This window comes from Cucumis melo, chromosome 12 (assembly GCF_025177605.1).
Source record: "Cucumis melo cultivar AY chromosome 12, USDA_Cmelo_AY_1.0, whole genome shotgun sequence".
NCBI lineage: Eukaryota > Viridiplantae > Streptophyta > Magnoliopsida > Cucurbitales > Cucurbitaceae > Cucumis > Cucumis melo.
In genome coordinates, this window is record NC_066868.1 from 22,084,871 (window position 1) to 22,101,015 (window position 16,145).

General features: G+C 30.5%; 2 protein-coding genes across 2 annotated transcripts; one reads left to right on the plus strand and one right to left on the minus strand.

Annotated features, from left to right (window-relative positions):
• The first annotated feature begins 2,907 nt into the window (after window positions 1-2,907).
• On the plus strand, window positions 2,908-5,888 carry LOC103487859 (uncharacterized). Its single transcript, XM_008446369.3, has 4 exons — window positions 2,908-3,152; window positions 3,462-3,762; window positions 4,524-4,802; window positions 5,379-5,888. The coding sequence occupies exons 2-4, from the start codon at window positions 3,505-3,507 to the stop codon at window positions 5,688-5,690; spliced, it is 849 nt and encodes a 282-aa protein (XP_008444591.2). The 5' UTR covers window positions 2,908-3,152; window positions 3,462-3,504; the 3' UTR covers window positions 5,691-5,888.
• Window positions 5,889-9,016: 3,128 nt separating this feature from the next.
• Window positions 9,017-13,205, minus strand: LOC103487869 (signal recognition particle 14 kDa protein). The gene is made up of 4 exons (XM_008446379.3): window positions 12,921-13,205; window positions 10,112-10,205; window positions 9,898-10,007; window positions 9,017-9,420 (listed from the first exon to the last, which is right to left on the minus strand). Exons 1-4 carry the CDS (start codon window positions 12,921-12,923, stop codon window positions 9,271-9,273), a joined length of 357 nt encoding a protein of 118 aa, XP_008444601.1. The 5' UTR covers window positions 12,924-13,205; the 3' UTR covers window positions 9,017-9,270.
• Between the last annotated feature and the right edge of the window lie 2,940 nt (window positions 13,206-16,145).

Genomic DNA, 16,145 nt, shown 5'->3' on the forward strand with positions numbered 1-16,145 from the left:
AAGAAAAAAGAAAGAAAAGAGAGGGGAAGAAGAACAAAGGGAAAGGGAAGGAAAAAGGGGATTACAAGTAGGGCAGAGAGAGATTACAAGAATAAGTACCGAAGAGTGAAGGGACTGAATGATGTTTGAATAACCCTAATTCCCAATTAACTTAGTAGCTGACCCAAATGTGTAGTGGACTATAATAATTCATCCCACTTCTTGGACCAAACAAGCCCTTAAACTTTAAATTAGATAAACCTACCGTGTGTTAGTTTCATAAACATATATGTAAATTAGGTGTCAAATTTACATCAGTATAATAACATAAATAATGCATGAGGGGACATCGATGTTTTTATAATCAACCGATGGTAGTATTTTTATTATTATTATTATTATTATTTTCTTAAGATTCTCTCCATTTTCAGTAGTAACTCACTTAGATAAATAAGAAATGGAAATCTTTCCGCTCATAGTCTTTATGATAAATTTTGAAGTATGATGGTTAGATTTTTCAACCATTAATTGAGTGTTCTTGTTATTAATTGTTGATGTAGTATTTTGCTACTATGATTTGGTTTGACTAGTAAATATTTGATTTGCTTTACAACCCTACGTCCCGAATGTCCTAAAATCTCTAATGGTAAGATAACATTTTAGGATAATTTGAACATCTAAAAAGAAGAAATCATTTGATAGAGATGAATGATTAGAATGACGAGTTCCTAAAAAATCTTTGTTTTTTTTTTTTTTTTGTTATATTCCACAAGTGATAGAAAGGATTTTTTTTTTTTTTTTGAATAATTTGAACATTCAATGTTTCTCTTGTCACTCATTATTTGTATACAAAGTCTTGTTTTAACTATTGTAAAAAAACTTATCATTTTAATCCAACAAAATATTTTTTAAAATGGGGAAGGCATAAAATAGAGTTTGTTGAGTGATGAAAAAGCACTATTTTAAGCTTAGAATTTAGTTAGTTTTGTTCTTTAAATGTGTTATTTGATGCCTTTCTATATTGAATTTGAAGGAACCGAGTAATTAAGTAGGAATTAAAGAATCATCATGAATAAGAAGAGAAGATGTCCTAAAGACTCAATTTTGAATAATCTTAAGCGAGAAAGAAGAATAGGTGAAAAAGGACGTGGAGGAACCTTTGCAACAACGCTCTGATAATGAGTCTTTTATTTCATTTATTTCAATATTCATCCACATCAAAATTTTATTAACATTTCTATTTATGCATCTTACACCATCGAAATTTTAAGAGTTAGTATATATAATAGAAGATGAGGGGATTTAAATCACGTGTACTTCTTCGTTAGTATCTCATGTGCTATGTATCAGTTGAGTTATATTTATTTTGACTTTCAAGATGGTAATTAGCTTATAATATATATATATGTATGCACTAAATTATTGTTAAGTTAACATGGAGTTACATATTAATTGGTATCACATCTTACAACATATCAAATCATACGTTAATTTGTCAAATTAATATTCAAATAAAGATATTAACATGATGGAATATTTTTTTTGATTACCTTCTATGCACATAACTAAGTAACTAATAATTAAAGTACATAGATGAGAGTATTGTATAATTGATATCTAGAAAAAAAATATTTCGAAAATAAATTTCACTTATTAAACCCAACAATTGGGTTAGAAGAACAAGACAATAATAACTAATTATTTCAAAAACAATCATTTTCTTTAAGACATTATAAAATTTATGTCCACATTTAGCCTTTATAATAAGAGAGTAATTAAGTGGTTGTTGACAAGTTTCTCCCAAACATTTATGCTATGAAGTATTGGCAAAGCTGCACCAAAGTCGTTTCTTGTACGATTTTTTCGATAGAAAAAAGTGACAAAATAAACTAAAAAGTTGGTTGTGATGAAGGTATCATCTCAAAACCACCAGACCATAATAGAATGAATGAGCAAAATGGTATTGAAGAATTAATTTAGCGATACTTACCTAACCTCCACACTCCTATTTTGTTGGAGTGTATGTCATGTGTGTGTGTAAACTTTGATCCAATAATTTAGATCAATAAAACCTCCATTTACCTTGTGTATTATGGAGACTTGGTATACTAAAAGAGCATTGCCATCAATTTTAAATAGAAATTCTTTGCATAGAAAGATTAATTTGAATCACAATAAAAATTTATAATTTGTATAAAGTACGCAGAAAATAAATCAAAACATGATAGAAAAAGACGTTAACAATGTTTAAATATTATCATAAAAGACTAAATACTATTTTAGATTTTATTTTCGTTTTATTCGTAACGAGCACCCCATAAATAATCTATTACAATCATTTGCAAAATGAGAAAGTACAAGAAATGGATCTATACGAAGAAGCCTAGAATTAGTTTTGATGAAGGAAATAGTTTTAAAAAATTAGTTTGAAAAACGATAATTAAACCCTTTGTTTCACCAAGTGAAATTTCAATTTTATTAATTATTATTTATATACATAAAAAGAAATTATTTTAAATTACAAATCTTCTAAAAAAAGGTTTATAAATATAGCAAAATATCACATATATAATATATTAATATATTTATCAGGATACACATAGACGCAAATAATAATTTATATCAATCTATTATAGATGGTCATAGATAAATTTTAATTTTTTATTATATTTCATAAATATTTTGGTCCTAATTTGAAAGTATAAAATTTATAGCAATTAATGATGTATTTAGATTATATTTTCAAATATTTAACTTAAAAAATAAGTTATTTTAAAAATTTAGAGTGTTTGGAAGTAACTTAAAATAAATTTTATCTTTTAAATGTATTTTAAACAATTTTTCCAGAAACGATGTTTATGAAAATATGAGATTTTTCGAAAATACCTTTTTATTAAACCAATCCAGGAAGACGGTAGGTTTTGTTAATCCAATATTAGTGTTGAAAGAAGGAAGAAGGCAATCGGTGAATTTAGGCATAGTTGTGTGTTAGCCCAATTATTACTCTCTCATAACCTAAAAAGCCCATTTCTCCTTCAATCCATTTCCAGCTACCGATACTCGTTATCCCTTCTTCCTTCTCCGCAACAACCTCCGCCGGCACACCCCCTCTCCGCCGTCCTCACTCGCCGGCACGCACCACTGCTTAACGCATTCCCTCCTCCTCCGCCCAGGTTCCCACTCTCTCTCAGTCCCTGGTTTCTGAGCTTTTTCTTTTCCTTTCTATTCTCTTTTCTTTCATCGATTCGACCAACTCGTAAACTGGGTACTTTTGGAATGACATAAAAATTTAAGCTTTTCAACGATTTAGACATTATTTGATCAACTGATTAAATTTACACTTGTAGAGCCCCTACTTAAGCTTTTGAATTTAGGGTAGATATTACAAAAACATGTTACTAAGCGATTACGAATAGCTATTTTATCTGGTTATGTCTGGTAATTGTTATGATTCATACATGATATTGGAACTTGGATGTCAGGGTGCTGGAGTGTGGCATATGACCATAGGGTGTTTATCAAAGGATGAGCAGCATGCAGATAACTGCTACACAGAATTCTATTTGTGCCAATAAATCAATATGCCTTGTTTCTAAGTCAATATATCCATCATTCCATGCTAATCAGTCACTACGTGCTGTTGTGAATCTAAGTGCCAATGCATCTTATTTCAAGCAGGGGCTACCAATTTTGAAGTATAAACATCGGAGGGTAGGATTAAAACATCAGCATACACCAATTGTTTCCTTATTTGGTAGCAAGGGAAAGGGCAGTGATGATGGGGTGAGAGCATCTCTTAATACTTTGTTTGTGATCTTTAGTTTGTCTATTCTGTTCTATTCTTCTATATGTTTCTTTCTGATATAACTATTAGTAAATTTTATTTTCTGATGCTTTGTTCTACCTGTAATACGCTGCTTGGATTTAACTATTCTTCTCTCTGACTTCAGATTGTGTAACATGCTTCTTGAAAATCTCGTGTGTCATTTTCTGTTCCACTAAGCAACAGTGGATGGTCATGAACTACATTTTAATTGCTGGAATTTTTCAAACTTGAGGAATTTAGCATGGCACTGTTTGTTCTGTCTTCCGATGAGTGTTGAATATTCATCAGTGTGCTTACCTTGCAAAAGCCAGCAACTGTAATTTTTTTTTCATAAACCATTAAGGTTAATCCTTATGAAGATTGGAATATTTAACAAGAACATGTGTTTTGGTATGATATCAAGTATCGACCATCTTTTTCACTCTTTATTTCATGAATGTTCCTCATGTTAGGAATTATTACTGTTCATTCACTTTTCCAGAAAGGGAGAAAGTTAGTTTTTTCCCCCTAATTTCCTTTTTTGGTTCAAGTTGCTTGATATTCAATACAGAATGGTAGGAGGATTTGGAGCGTTTATTCATTTAACCACTATTATGTTCATGTCCCTATTTTTGAATTTCAAATGTGTAAATGGTAACCTTTGGAATTTGATGAGTTTCTATTTGTTTAAGAGGTATCTTTTAATCTAGATATAGTAATGGTACTTTGTTTCGAGCAGGGTTCTCCATGGAAAGCTTTTGACAAAGTCGTTGAAAGTTTTAAGAAGGGAGGATCAGTAGAAGATGTCTTGCGGAAACAAATTGAAAAGAAAGAGTTCTATGATGGTGGAGATGGTGGCAGGAGACCTCCAAGTGGTGGTGGCGGCGGTGGTGGCGGCGGCGGTGGCGGCGGCAGTGGTAGCGAGGATAGTTCTAGTGGAGCTAAGGATTTTAGTCTCGCAGAAGCTTTGGATGAAACACTGCAAGTGGTTCTGGCGACCCTTGGCTTTATTTTCATGGTAATACTCATTTGACATTTTCTATTGGAAATGGCAATTCAATCAGTCTTAAAAAACTATAACTAACCGTATAGTAAGTAGATGAATTCACTGGTAAAAAATGTCTCGAGTTAGCTTAATAGTACATATTTCGATGTAGTGCCTGATAACAAGGAGATTTCCTAGACTTGATATTCATAGTTAACTACTAGAGCTACTGTTCTGACTCCATAAAGCGTTTGATGAAGAAAATAACTGGCCTTCATATATTCAGGACTAGTAAAGTTAAACTCTAGATGTGAGCCAACAAAGTCGACCTTCACGAAATTTTATGGTAATGCTGTAAAAACTGCAACCTTTTCCCCTTTTGCTCTCTCTGTTGTCAAGTTAAGAGAAAACACAATATCCATAACTCAGAAAGCTGTAAAGGAATAAGATTCTGTACCATGAAAATCATGTTGATTTGAATACATATCTTGATGTTGAATCTTTATGTACTAAATGAGGAAATTTTTTAAACATCAGTGTGGGTTGTGTACTTGGACAAGTTAACAGGTTACAAAACTTGGCTTATGTTTTCTTGTTTGTGGTGGGCAGTATTTTTATTTACTCAACGGGGAAGAGGTAACGCGATTGCTGAAGGATTACATAAAGTATCGATTTGGAGGAAGCAAGAGTGTGCGTTTGAGGCGAGCGATGTACGAATGGGGAAGGTTTTACCAAAGACTTACTGCAAAGAAGAAATATGATGAATTTTGGCTGGAGAAAGCTATTATTAACACCCCAACATGGTGGGATCATCCTGATAACTATAGGCATGCAGCAATGGCTTATGGGAAGGCCGAGAATCAGGAAAAGAATTTTGCATCAGATGATTACGGGGAAACTGATGATGACGAGGAATTCTAAGTCCTTTTCCTTTTCTTTAAACCAACCTGATGATCTTTTTTTTTTTTTTTTTTTTTTTTGCCATCAATTTTTGTTTTATGAGATGCTAAATTTGATATGTGTTTGTTATAGGATCTTGGTGGAATGATGTACATAACATGGGATTTTGCCACTTTTTATAATGTTCTTAGTTATGTGAACTCGAAGTCTTTCTGGTAATTGGAACCAACTTATCATTGAATGAGCAAGGAGTAGAGTTTGTATAGTCAAGCATGAAATTAATTTTTTTAGGGGTTTTAACTCAAATAGCCTAATTTGTCCTATTAATTTACACAATGACCTAATTTGCGTATATATTATACAAAGGTCTTAAATGGGTTAATTTTTAACACAAAAGTCTTGTCCAAATTACTACATTGTCTATATTTATTAATTTACGAATTAAAAAAAAAGGGTAATTGATATGTTAATTGCGTGAAAAATGGGGAAATTTGAAGCACGTATGGAAAACACTCGTTCTACTTTCTTTTGTGCACAGAGATACACTGGTAACCATTCATTAGTATTTTCAAAAGCTAATTCTTCTATGGACATTCAATATTTGCACAAATTGGTTTCCATCTGTTCAGAAGCATTCTTCTCTTTCGGTGAGTGTTAAGAAGCATTGTTCTTATCTGAAATTAAAGGGGTATATATAGGATCAAAACGTATTTACTTAACAATCTTTCGAAGAAATTAAGATTCCGGTGATGATTATCTTTCTAAATCACCTTAAAGTGTAGAGACTCTGTGTAAAACAAACATTAAGTAATGCATGTTGTATATATTTCCTTATTAAACCTCTAGTTTGAAGTCTGTGTATATTAAAGTGATGATTTAGTGTTTAAACAACCAATTTTAAGTTCAGGTTCTCTGTGTAAACTACAAATTAAGTAATGCATACTGTACATACTTTTTCGTGATGTTTATATTCTTAAAAATCAAATGAAATAGGAAACACAAAGTGATTGGGCAAAATAAGGTTGTATTATATCATATAATTTGTAGTTTATATTGTATGATAATATGTAGGATAAGGTTGGAAAAAAAATGGTTCGTAGAAGCAAAAGATGCCTAGGATCGAGGCTGAAAAATATTAAATCAAACAAGGATGATCCTATTGTGATCGATGAATATACATAGGTATATTTCTTATTTACAGAATTTAAATTTTAAATTTTAAATTGTAGAAATTTTTAAACACAAATATAATATGTGTATATATGGTAGGAGGAAGTAAGAAATGAAGAACAAATGAAATACCAACCACTACAAACTATATATTCAGAAGATGATGATGAAGACTTAAGAGGACCGACAGGTACACAGATTGTTATGTACCAGGATCAAAAGCTTGTGAAAATAGATGTGATGTTCAAAACTCCGGAAGCAAAAATGGGAAAAAAACCAAAGGAAAACAATCTAAAAGAGTAAGTATACGTTATATTTACTTATGTATATATTTTATATGATTTTCTGCTGATGATTTAATTATATTTGTTTATAGATTAATGAAGGAGAAACATTGTATCATGTACCATTAAACTTCTCATCAGAGTCTGATGAGGTTTATTTATGGTCTGTACAAATTGAAAAATGTTTTTTGTACAAATGATATTCAATTTTATGTATGAATAGAAACTAACATTATGATATTCGATTATCTGTCGGACAATGTACCAATAGCCAAAAGAATGTTCGAACGTGTGTTGAAGGGGAAACAGAAGGAAACTCAAATTGAAAATGTACGTATATATGAAATGTAGGTACGTAAGAAACTATAGTTACATTACTATATGCTTTTTATTATTTATATGAAATGTAGGTATCTAAGAAGAAAAAGTTAGAGAAAGTTGTGAAAGCAAAGGAACAGAAGAAGGACAATAGTAAAAAGATAAAAAAGAAAAAAAAAAGTGATAAGTAAGAAGAGGTTGAAAAGCAAGGAAATACAAATTTCAAGAAAGGAGTAAGAAAATCAATTAAAAAAGTATATAAAATATATGTATATAATATTTTAGTTGAGTAAAATGCAGTTAGTTATCACTAACAAATGTATATTACTAATATTGATTCAAAAATCGACTGAGGCAAAAAGAAGGGGAAGAAACAGCCAACGTAGAGGAAGATTATGAGATAGTCATTAAAATATTGAAATATACTTTGGGTAATGTAATTTAATAATATATATTAAGTATACATATAATGATATTGTCCTTAAAATTATGCGTGGATGGTGCACCTTTGACCTGTCTAAGGAAAATGTTTGGAGAAAGAGAAAGTCATAGAAAAAGGGTTTTTTATATATTTTAAAAAAAGAAGTCAAGTAATATAAAATATAATAAAAGTTATTCGGTCCTTTGAAATTTGATCATTGAACATGTCATGTCATTTTTCCTATCAGTAAACTAAGAGTCAAATTGATTAAGCAGTCATTTAGAAGAATAAAGAGTATATTTTGAAAGTTAAAAAAGAAGAAAAACAAACAAATAGTTAGATACCAAACTTAGACCTCAGAAACTAAAAGTGTTGTGGATATACTAAATATAAAATATAAAGTTAATTTCATTAGACATAAAAATTTAAACAGAAAACTTACACTGTTTTTCTTTTAAAGAACAACCATAAATTAATGATTATATCAAATAAACGGTTACTTTCTATGATTGTCCAAGACTTGTAATTTTATAAATTTAACCCATAAATTTGTACAAGCAATTAAACTTAAACTCCCAATGTTCTAATCAATTTTGGTAATCCGAGATTTGAAGAAGTTTAGACGTGTGCAATAAATAGTGTAAATCAGAGGAATTTTCAAGTGTAATACTAATAAATGGTTAATCAATGAATTTGAAACATCTATATATTTGGTACTATGCTAAAAGTTTGAAAGGTTCCACTAATTTACTTACAAAAGTTAAATTTCAGTACCAAAGAAACATTGGCAGCTTGAAAAGATATAAACTGCATATACAAAATGTTTATTTTATCATCTCTATATCATCACCATTTTATCATCTCTGTATCATCACCACTTAGTCACAGCTGAATAAAATAAAAAGTTATAAAAACTTTATTGGGTAAAACTAAGGACAAGTTTATCCTAGAAGAAACGTACTCAATCAATAGTAATGTAAAACCTAGTTGATTAGGTTTGTTTATTGTTCTTTACCTTTGTTTTGTAATTATAATGAAGTCTGGCTCGTGTACCACAAACAATATCAACTTTGTGATTGCACCTTAAAAGGAGGGTCAAGTTGTTTTATAGCTTGAAGGAAGAGACAAAGAGAGTATGTAAAACTTCCAGACAATTCCACAGTAAAATCACATGTATAATTTAAATCTTTTAAGTTAAAGAAAAAAAAAGGCTAAACAAATGACAAGATCGAATATTTTTCAGTTCCTGAAGCTCCAAAATCCTACCTCCCCTTTCCTCTGCGTTTTGCTAGAAATATGGGGGAAGCATAACACTCATCAAGTTAAAGGAATGAAAAACAAGGGTAACGAAGAGAAGGAAGTTACAATGGTTTGAGTAACCTACAGAAGCAAAAAAAGAGCCCTCCTTTTATACTTTCCTGGGTTTTTTCTTCAGACCCTTCTCCGCCTCTGCTGCCTTCTTCTTGTCCTTTCTCTCTCTCTTTTTAAGAGCAGTCATGTGGGCTTTAAGAATGGTTGAATACGAAGCTTGAAATCTCAGATGATCTTTTGCTCCAACCTACCCAGTTCAGCAGAAGTTGTTACAAATGTTTCAGATTCAAGAAAGTTAGAAACAGATAATAAGATCTGAAGAATGTGAAAGGGCAATATGCTGATTGAAGTCCTACAGAAGGGGTTTGGTTCTTCTGTTCTCTAAAAACAATGAACTGAGTAAAGGATGATTCAAAGCTCAAGCAGAAGAAAAAACTAATTCATAAAGCATTGAGTGACGATGAAAAGGGGGTAGAATCCATATATTACTTCACCCTCACTCCTGTGTTGCATTGAGTTGTAATACAAAACTAAAGTAGAACATAAATAGAGTAAAAAGAAACGATGTCTAAACACAGCATTCTTCAATTCAGAGAGACTTGCTTCAGCCTGAGTAAAAATTTAGAATTTACTACAAAAACTTGAATGCTTTTGCAAAGTTCTCAATTCAGAAAAGATAGAAAGGGGAGGGAGAAACAAGCTTAAAAGATGAGTCGATACTTACTGAAGTTGAAATTGTCTTCTTCCCATCTGTAGCACGGATGAGGCACCTATACTCAATAGGTTGACCAGCAGTGGTCATTTTATTTCTCTGCACCTTGGACTTCAATGATGCTACATTAATCAGAGACAATAGAGTTTGAACCTAATCAGACTCCTAAAGATTACCACAAAAATATATGAAATTAATTTTAAAGAAAACACTGATATGCACATACATCGTTTTAGAGTAACCCAAACTGAACCCTTCTCGGTACTACGCTCAAACATGCTGGTAAGTTCATTGAGGAAAGGGTCTAGCTGCAGTAGAACCTAAATCAAAAAAATAAGAACTTAACAAGGTCATAATCAATCCAAAGTATTTTGTTGTTTAATGAAACATAGAATGCTAATGATGCATACATGTCAGAATTTGGATGGAAAAAGGCCAGAGATCAAGCAATTTTCATTATGGTCCAAATACCAGTGAAACAAATAATGCTATTATTCACATCTCGCTATTCGGACAAATAAATTCCATAAGTCAAGACAATTCAAGTTTGGTCCAAAGATCATCAAGAAAATGGCTAAACTTGATATAGCAACCATGCTTACTGTTTTTTCTATTGTTCTTTAGCAGATAATATGTAGTTGTCACTTTTCCATTTATTTAATGATGTTGCTAGACATTTTTGGAGTTTTTTTTTCAGATTCAAATAGTATACATGCATACACCTTCAATAAATTTGCAATCTTCCACTAATCCTCAAAGTGACGTGGAAGCACCACAATCCTCATCTTACGCATTAAATCCAAGTAGAATCAGGACGTTGCAATAACATTCCACAATGTAGTGAATTTTTGGCAACTGCACACAATTCCAATAGTCTATCTTGGGCCAAACCTCAGATTGAATTTACCCACTGGAAATCTGACATCTTTTACAGCGGTTGACAAGAAACAGATACTTTCATAAAAATATCTAGCCAGGAAGCAAGAGACAGTTTCTAATAGTCCTATGAAATGTGATTAATTTAGCACCATTATTTACCTAATTTTGAATTAAATGGGGTGAAAATACATAATCTCTTCTTCATGTGAGCATTTTCTGTTTATGATCTTTTTCGGGGGTCGCATTGTCATGGTTCTGTTATTTCAACTTATTGTTGTTTATCTCTTCTGCCCTATAGTTTAGTTTTCTTTCTTTCCTTTTTCTTCTTTTGAGTAAAGAATATGTGGGAGTGGGAATCCAAACCTCTGAATTTTTGTCAAGGTTATAATACCTTAACAAGTTAAAGGACAAGAATGCTACAGCAAGCTATAACATGGGTGAATTGGCATAAGAAATACTATCAGGCACCACTTGTTTAGAGACATAGTGCTGCCTTTGTGAAGTCTCCTTGTAAAGAAATAGCCCTATACCGTACAAGTGAACTAATTAAAAAAATCTGTGCGCATCTACATACTATCTGTAAGGCACTTTAGGTGTGTCACAGTTTTTTACTTAATAACATCATAAAATTTACAAAAGGTCTATACTTGTCATTGAAAATTCTGTTGTTTCTTTCCTTTCAAATGTGCAATACGTTAGCTCTAGTGGCAGGTTTCATTTAAGTCAAGTGCAGCAGCAAGGTTTTGGAACCCTGAAACGGAAACCTTTTAAATTGGTTTGCCTAATGAGAGCAAAGAAGCTAAGTGAGCCTAGAAAATGTTGGAGTACGTAGCAGCAAAAAGACAATAACTGTATACCTTGGTGAGCGTATACAAACAGTGGGATCACTTCTCGTTTGAAGAAATAATTTGTATGGTTAGTGATCAACAAACCATAAGGGTTGATCTAGCTTTTCAATTCAATGAAAGATAATTTTATCAGACAAAGTTACAAAGAAAACATTGGGGAACCTATTAGGCCATTGATATGCTGGAATAAAAAACACCCCAACACCAGGACTTTAGCTCAATACAGATTCAAATTCAACAACAGGAAAGTTAAGTCTAAATATAAAGCCTCTAGTGAGAGAGATCCTAAATTCTTTCTTTTCTGACCATTGGCAGAGAAAATTAATAGGTTGCATGAGGAAGTGCCAGAAGAAAAAAACTTTGTATGCGTAATGCAAAATATGCAGAGCTCCAAACAAGCACGGGTGAACCAAGCAATTCCCAGAGAACTATAGGGTGGTACATCTAGTCCAATTGGAACTTATAACAAACTATGGGATATGATTTGAATACCAAACAATTAACACATTTTTATAGTTTAGCTACTCAAAGACTTATCAAAGTATCACGCCCCATAAGAATACGAATTGGCCAAATAAACCCACGGGCGAGTGCAATGTTCAAGGGGCCAAATGATGTGACACAGCACTTGAACCTTCTATCTTAGTTCATCCAATACCTTCTACCGTTAGATACATATTATTTGATTATTTTCCACCCTTAAGGAATAAATACATTGAAAGGAAGTTTGTTACAAAACCTAACTCCCATTGAAGAATCTGGTCTTGGCAAATTTGAGAAATTCTTTTGCCAAATTTGAATGAGAGAACTGAATTTCGTTAAACAGAATTGAATTCACACCAAGACTATCAGGCAATGAAGACCCAACAACGTAAGCAATCAGACATTATATCATAATTAAGATCAGAAACACTGTTAGGCCCGATTTTATCCGCTTAAATAGAAAACCACCCATTGAAAAGTAGACGTCACCCAACCGAGTAGTGGGGGCAGAACTGAAGAAATGTGCAATGCACAACATGCAACTTGAATTTGATTCATATGAGAACACAAAAAGATAGACCGATAATTGCAATAATCAACAAGAAAAATCCTAAAAAAGACATGTAAACACATCCAAACGGAAGTAAAAACAAGTTGGTTGTCTAATAATCATCAAAAACTAACACCGACCCACAAACTCTCAGTTGATTAGGTTAAATTCTGACATGAAGATGAAAAATTAAAATGCAGATTAGGAGAACGTATCGTGAAAATATAAAAGAGTTCAATCAAGACATGAGTAAGACGAAGAGAAAAGGAAATTACCATGGAGATGGGTGTGGAGCGGATCTTGAGAGGTACGAGGAAGTGATCCGATCGACGCCCGTTGAACGGAGAACAAAATGCAGTAGCGACGGCGAGAGGGAAAACGATTATGCCTTTTTTTTTTTTTTGCCAACAAAATTGGACTTCCTGGTCGCCAGGTAGGGGTGTAAATCTGTTCGGTTCAACAGAACCGTTGATTTGGTTCTCGGTTTAAGTAAACCAACTGAAACCATCAACCATATATCGATTTGGTTCGGTACATAGAATAGATAACGAAGACGTTTTAAAGAAAAATTGTTAGAAATAGAACATTTGACAAAATATTTATACTTCATACAAAATTTAAGCATAGTAAATTTCCCAAAATATTTATAGTTCATAGAAAAATAATGTATATGAGATATAAATAATTTGTTAAATTTTTCTATATTTGAAAAAGAATCCCAGATAATTTTTCAAATCATCCTCCCACCACATCATTTAATTAATAAAATAATTTTAAATTTTAATAGATTTATTAGTCAAGGACTTACATATTCTTCAAAACTCGAAAAAAAATGTGTTTTTATATTTTTTTTCTTTCTTAAAAGATAAAATTCATATTTAATATTTGAAATTTTGGGATATTTTAATAAGTATTGAGAATCGAACATATTTAGAATGAGAATTATTTTTAAATGACAAAACTTTTAAAATGTTATGAATATTCTACATTAAAATCAAATATTATTAGATGTCCATAACCTCCTTAGGTTATAAATTCATCTTATAACCTCTCCATCAATTTCCATAACTATCTTGTCCCATATTTATGTTTGGTTTTGTAACAATTATTCTCACAATCCTATAAATAGAGGTTGTAGAGATCATTTGTATACACACCACAATTAAGTTTAATTGTCTTCTCTTCTTCCTCTATTCTCTATTATTCTCTTTGGTTGTTTCATTGTTCTATATTTCATAACATGTTATCAGAACGAGTCTCACCACTTTGGAAATTGTGTAAAAATTGATTTTGGTTCATGTTAAAGATCAACTAGAATCTTCTCAATAGTTTTGATGTATTTAGAATCTTGTTCAAATACGATGAGTGTTTTAATTTTGGTGACTTTGCATATGTATGTATTTGGTGTATTCATCATTTATCTTCTCACCACCATGATTCATCTTTATTGAATTTAAACATAAAGTTGAAAGAAGATGAATTTAAACATTTGATAACTAAGTATGCAATATATGTTAATTGTGAAATTGTTTGCTAAGGTACATTTGTTATTAGTTTTACAATTTGATTTGATCTTTAAAAAAAAAAAACGTTACTCATATTTTCATATGTTGGACAAAAGTTACATGTATTTTATCCTCATACCTTGGTAGAATGACTAAAAAAAAAAAAAAAATTGCAATTGCATATATTTAATGAAAATCGATCTTTAATTTGGTTTCAAGTTATGTAAGACATTTCATGGTAAAACTTTTTTATGCTTAATTTTGGGTGCATAAGATATGTATCTCATGACATGTATGTTGGATAAGTATATATTCAAACTTAAATTTTATTTGAAGTATATGTATGTGTGGTTACTATTTTAGACCATAAATGATTTTCATATTTGTCGAGGAATAAAATTTATGTTTAAGAAACTTAAATAATCTTATTTTGAGTGATCCAAAATAGAAAAGATATTGAATAATCAAGTATTTCTTGACTTTAATTTTTTGATTAAATCTTATAAAATGTCAAATATGCTATATCATTTTAGATGTATGTTATAAACGTTCTAATGTTATTTAGATTAAGGTGATAAATCATGCCTTATTTTTAAATATAATTCTTATATTTGAAATATTTGATTGAGATGTTTTTTAATTAATTTATATAAAAGTTTAAATTAAAATATTTGTTTTCCTAATTAGATTTCATTTTACTTCACAAATATTGTGGTAATATTTATCTACTATATATATACGTTAAGATTATATAATGTTAATGTTGTTTTTCAAATATGAGAATAAATTCTCAATGTTGTCCTTGAAACTTATTTGATTGTTGAATATTTAAATTATTCTCATGTGAATTTTGTGAGTCTTAAAAATTTTATATATAGTGATTATATATATTTGATTAAATTTTCTTCTGACAAAGTTTATGGAAATTCTCTTAGGACAAAGTTATGAAAGTTATGTATTAATAGTTAATTACTCCTTAAATCCAATTTTGATTTAATGCACCTGGAGTTGCATAAATCAGTTAGTGCTAATTGTTTTTGTCGTGCACTCGTAGTTGCACATGTCAAAACATTTTTGCTCTTGCAATAACAATTTGAGAGAGAAAATTTGAAACATTAAATTAGCTATTGAACATATGTTTCTATAAAAAAAAAGATGGTAAATTTCGATCAAATAATTTAATAGTGTTTCCTGAAGTGAACATTACAATATTTAGTAAGATCGAAATTATGTTAATAGAAAAGAAATGTTTATTTGATTCGAACCATACATATTTATATGAGAATTTTATTTTCCAAATATGTTTTGGAAAAGATATACAATAATATTGTACTTAATAATTTTGTACAACATTAAAATCCTTAACGATGAAAAGAAGAGAGATGTATGAAAGCAAACTTTGAGAAATTATTTGTATCTCTCGAAGAGATCATAATTTTTATTTTAACCTTATAAATATGATATTATTTGGATATTACATATTACTTACAATCTCCTGAAGAGATGATTATTCTTTTTACCCATTTATATATGGATGAAATATTTAGATTTCCTTTTAATCTCTTTTACTCTCTTGGAGAGAATAAGAATAATTGATATTTATGTGTTGCATATAGTATATCTATGCATATTATACTTAAAACTAAATAATACATCTTTAAGATTTGATAGTCTTGATTGATAGTCTTGATAGTCTTAATATACTTTACTATCTTTGTAAATCTATGAAAGAAAAGTTTAGTAAACTGGGAAGGTATATGTTGTAATTGATATAGATATGATTATAAGAATAATATATGATATACATATATTATATATAATCTTCTGCAGGTAGATATATAAAATATTTGTCTACTTTTACTTCTCAATTATATTACGCACACATTCGTGTAATTGATATATATGCAACAATGAACCTGAAGTTCATTGATCCAAATATAATTTTATTTGACAATAGAGTCATTTTGGGTCAAGAATGAAATTAATGTATAATTG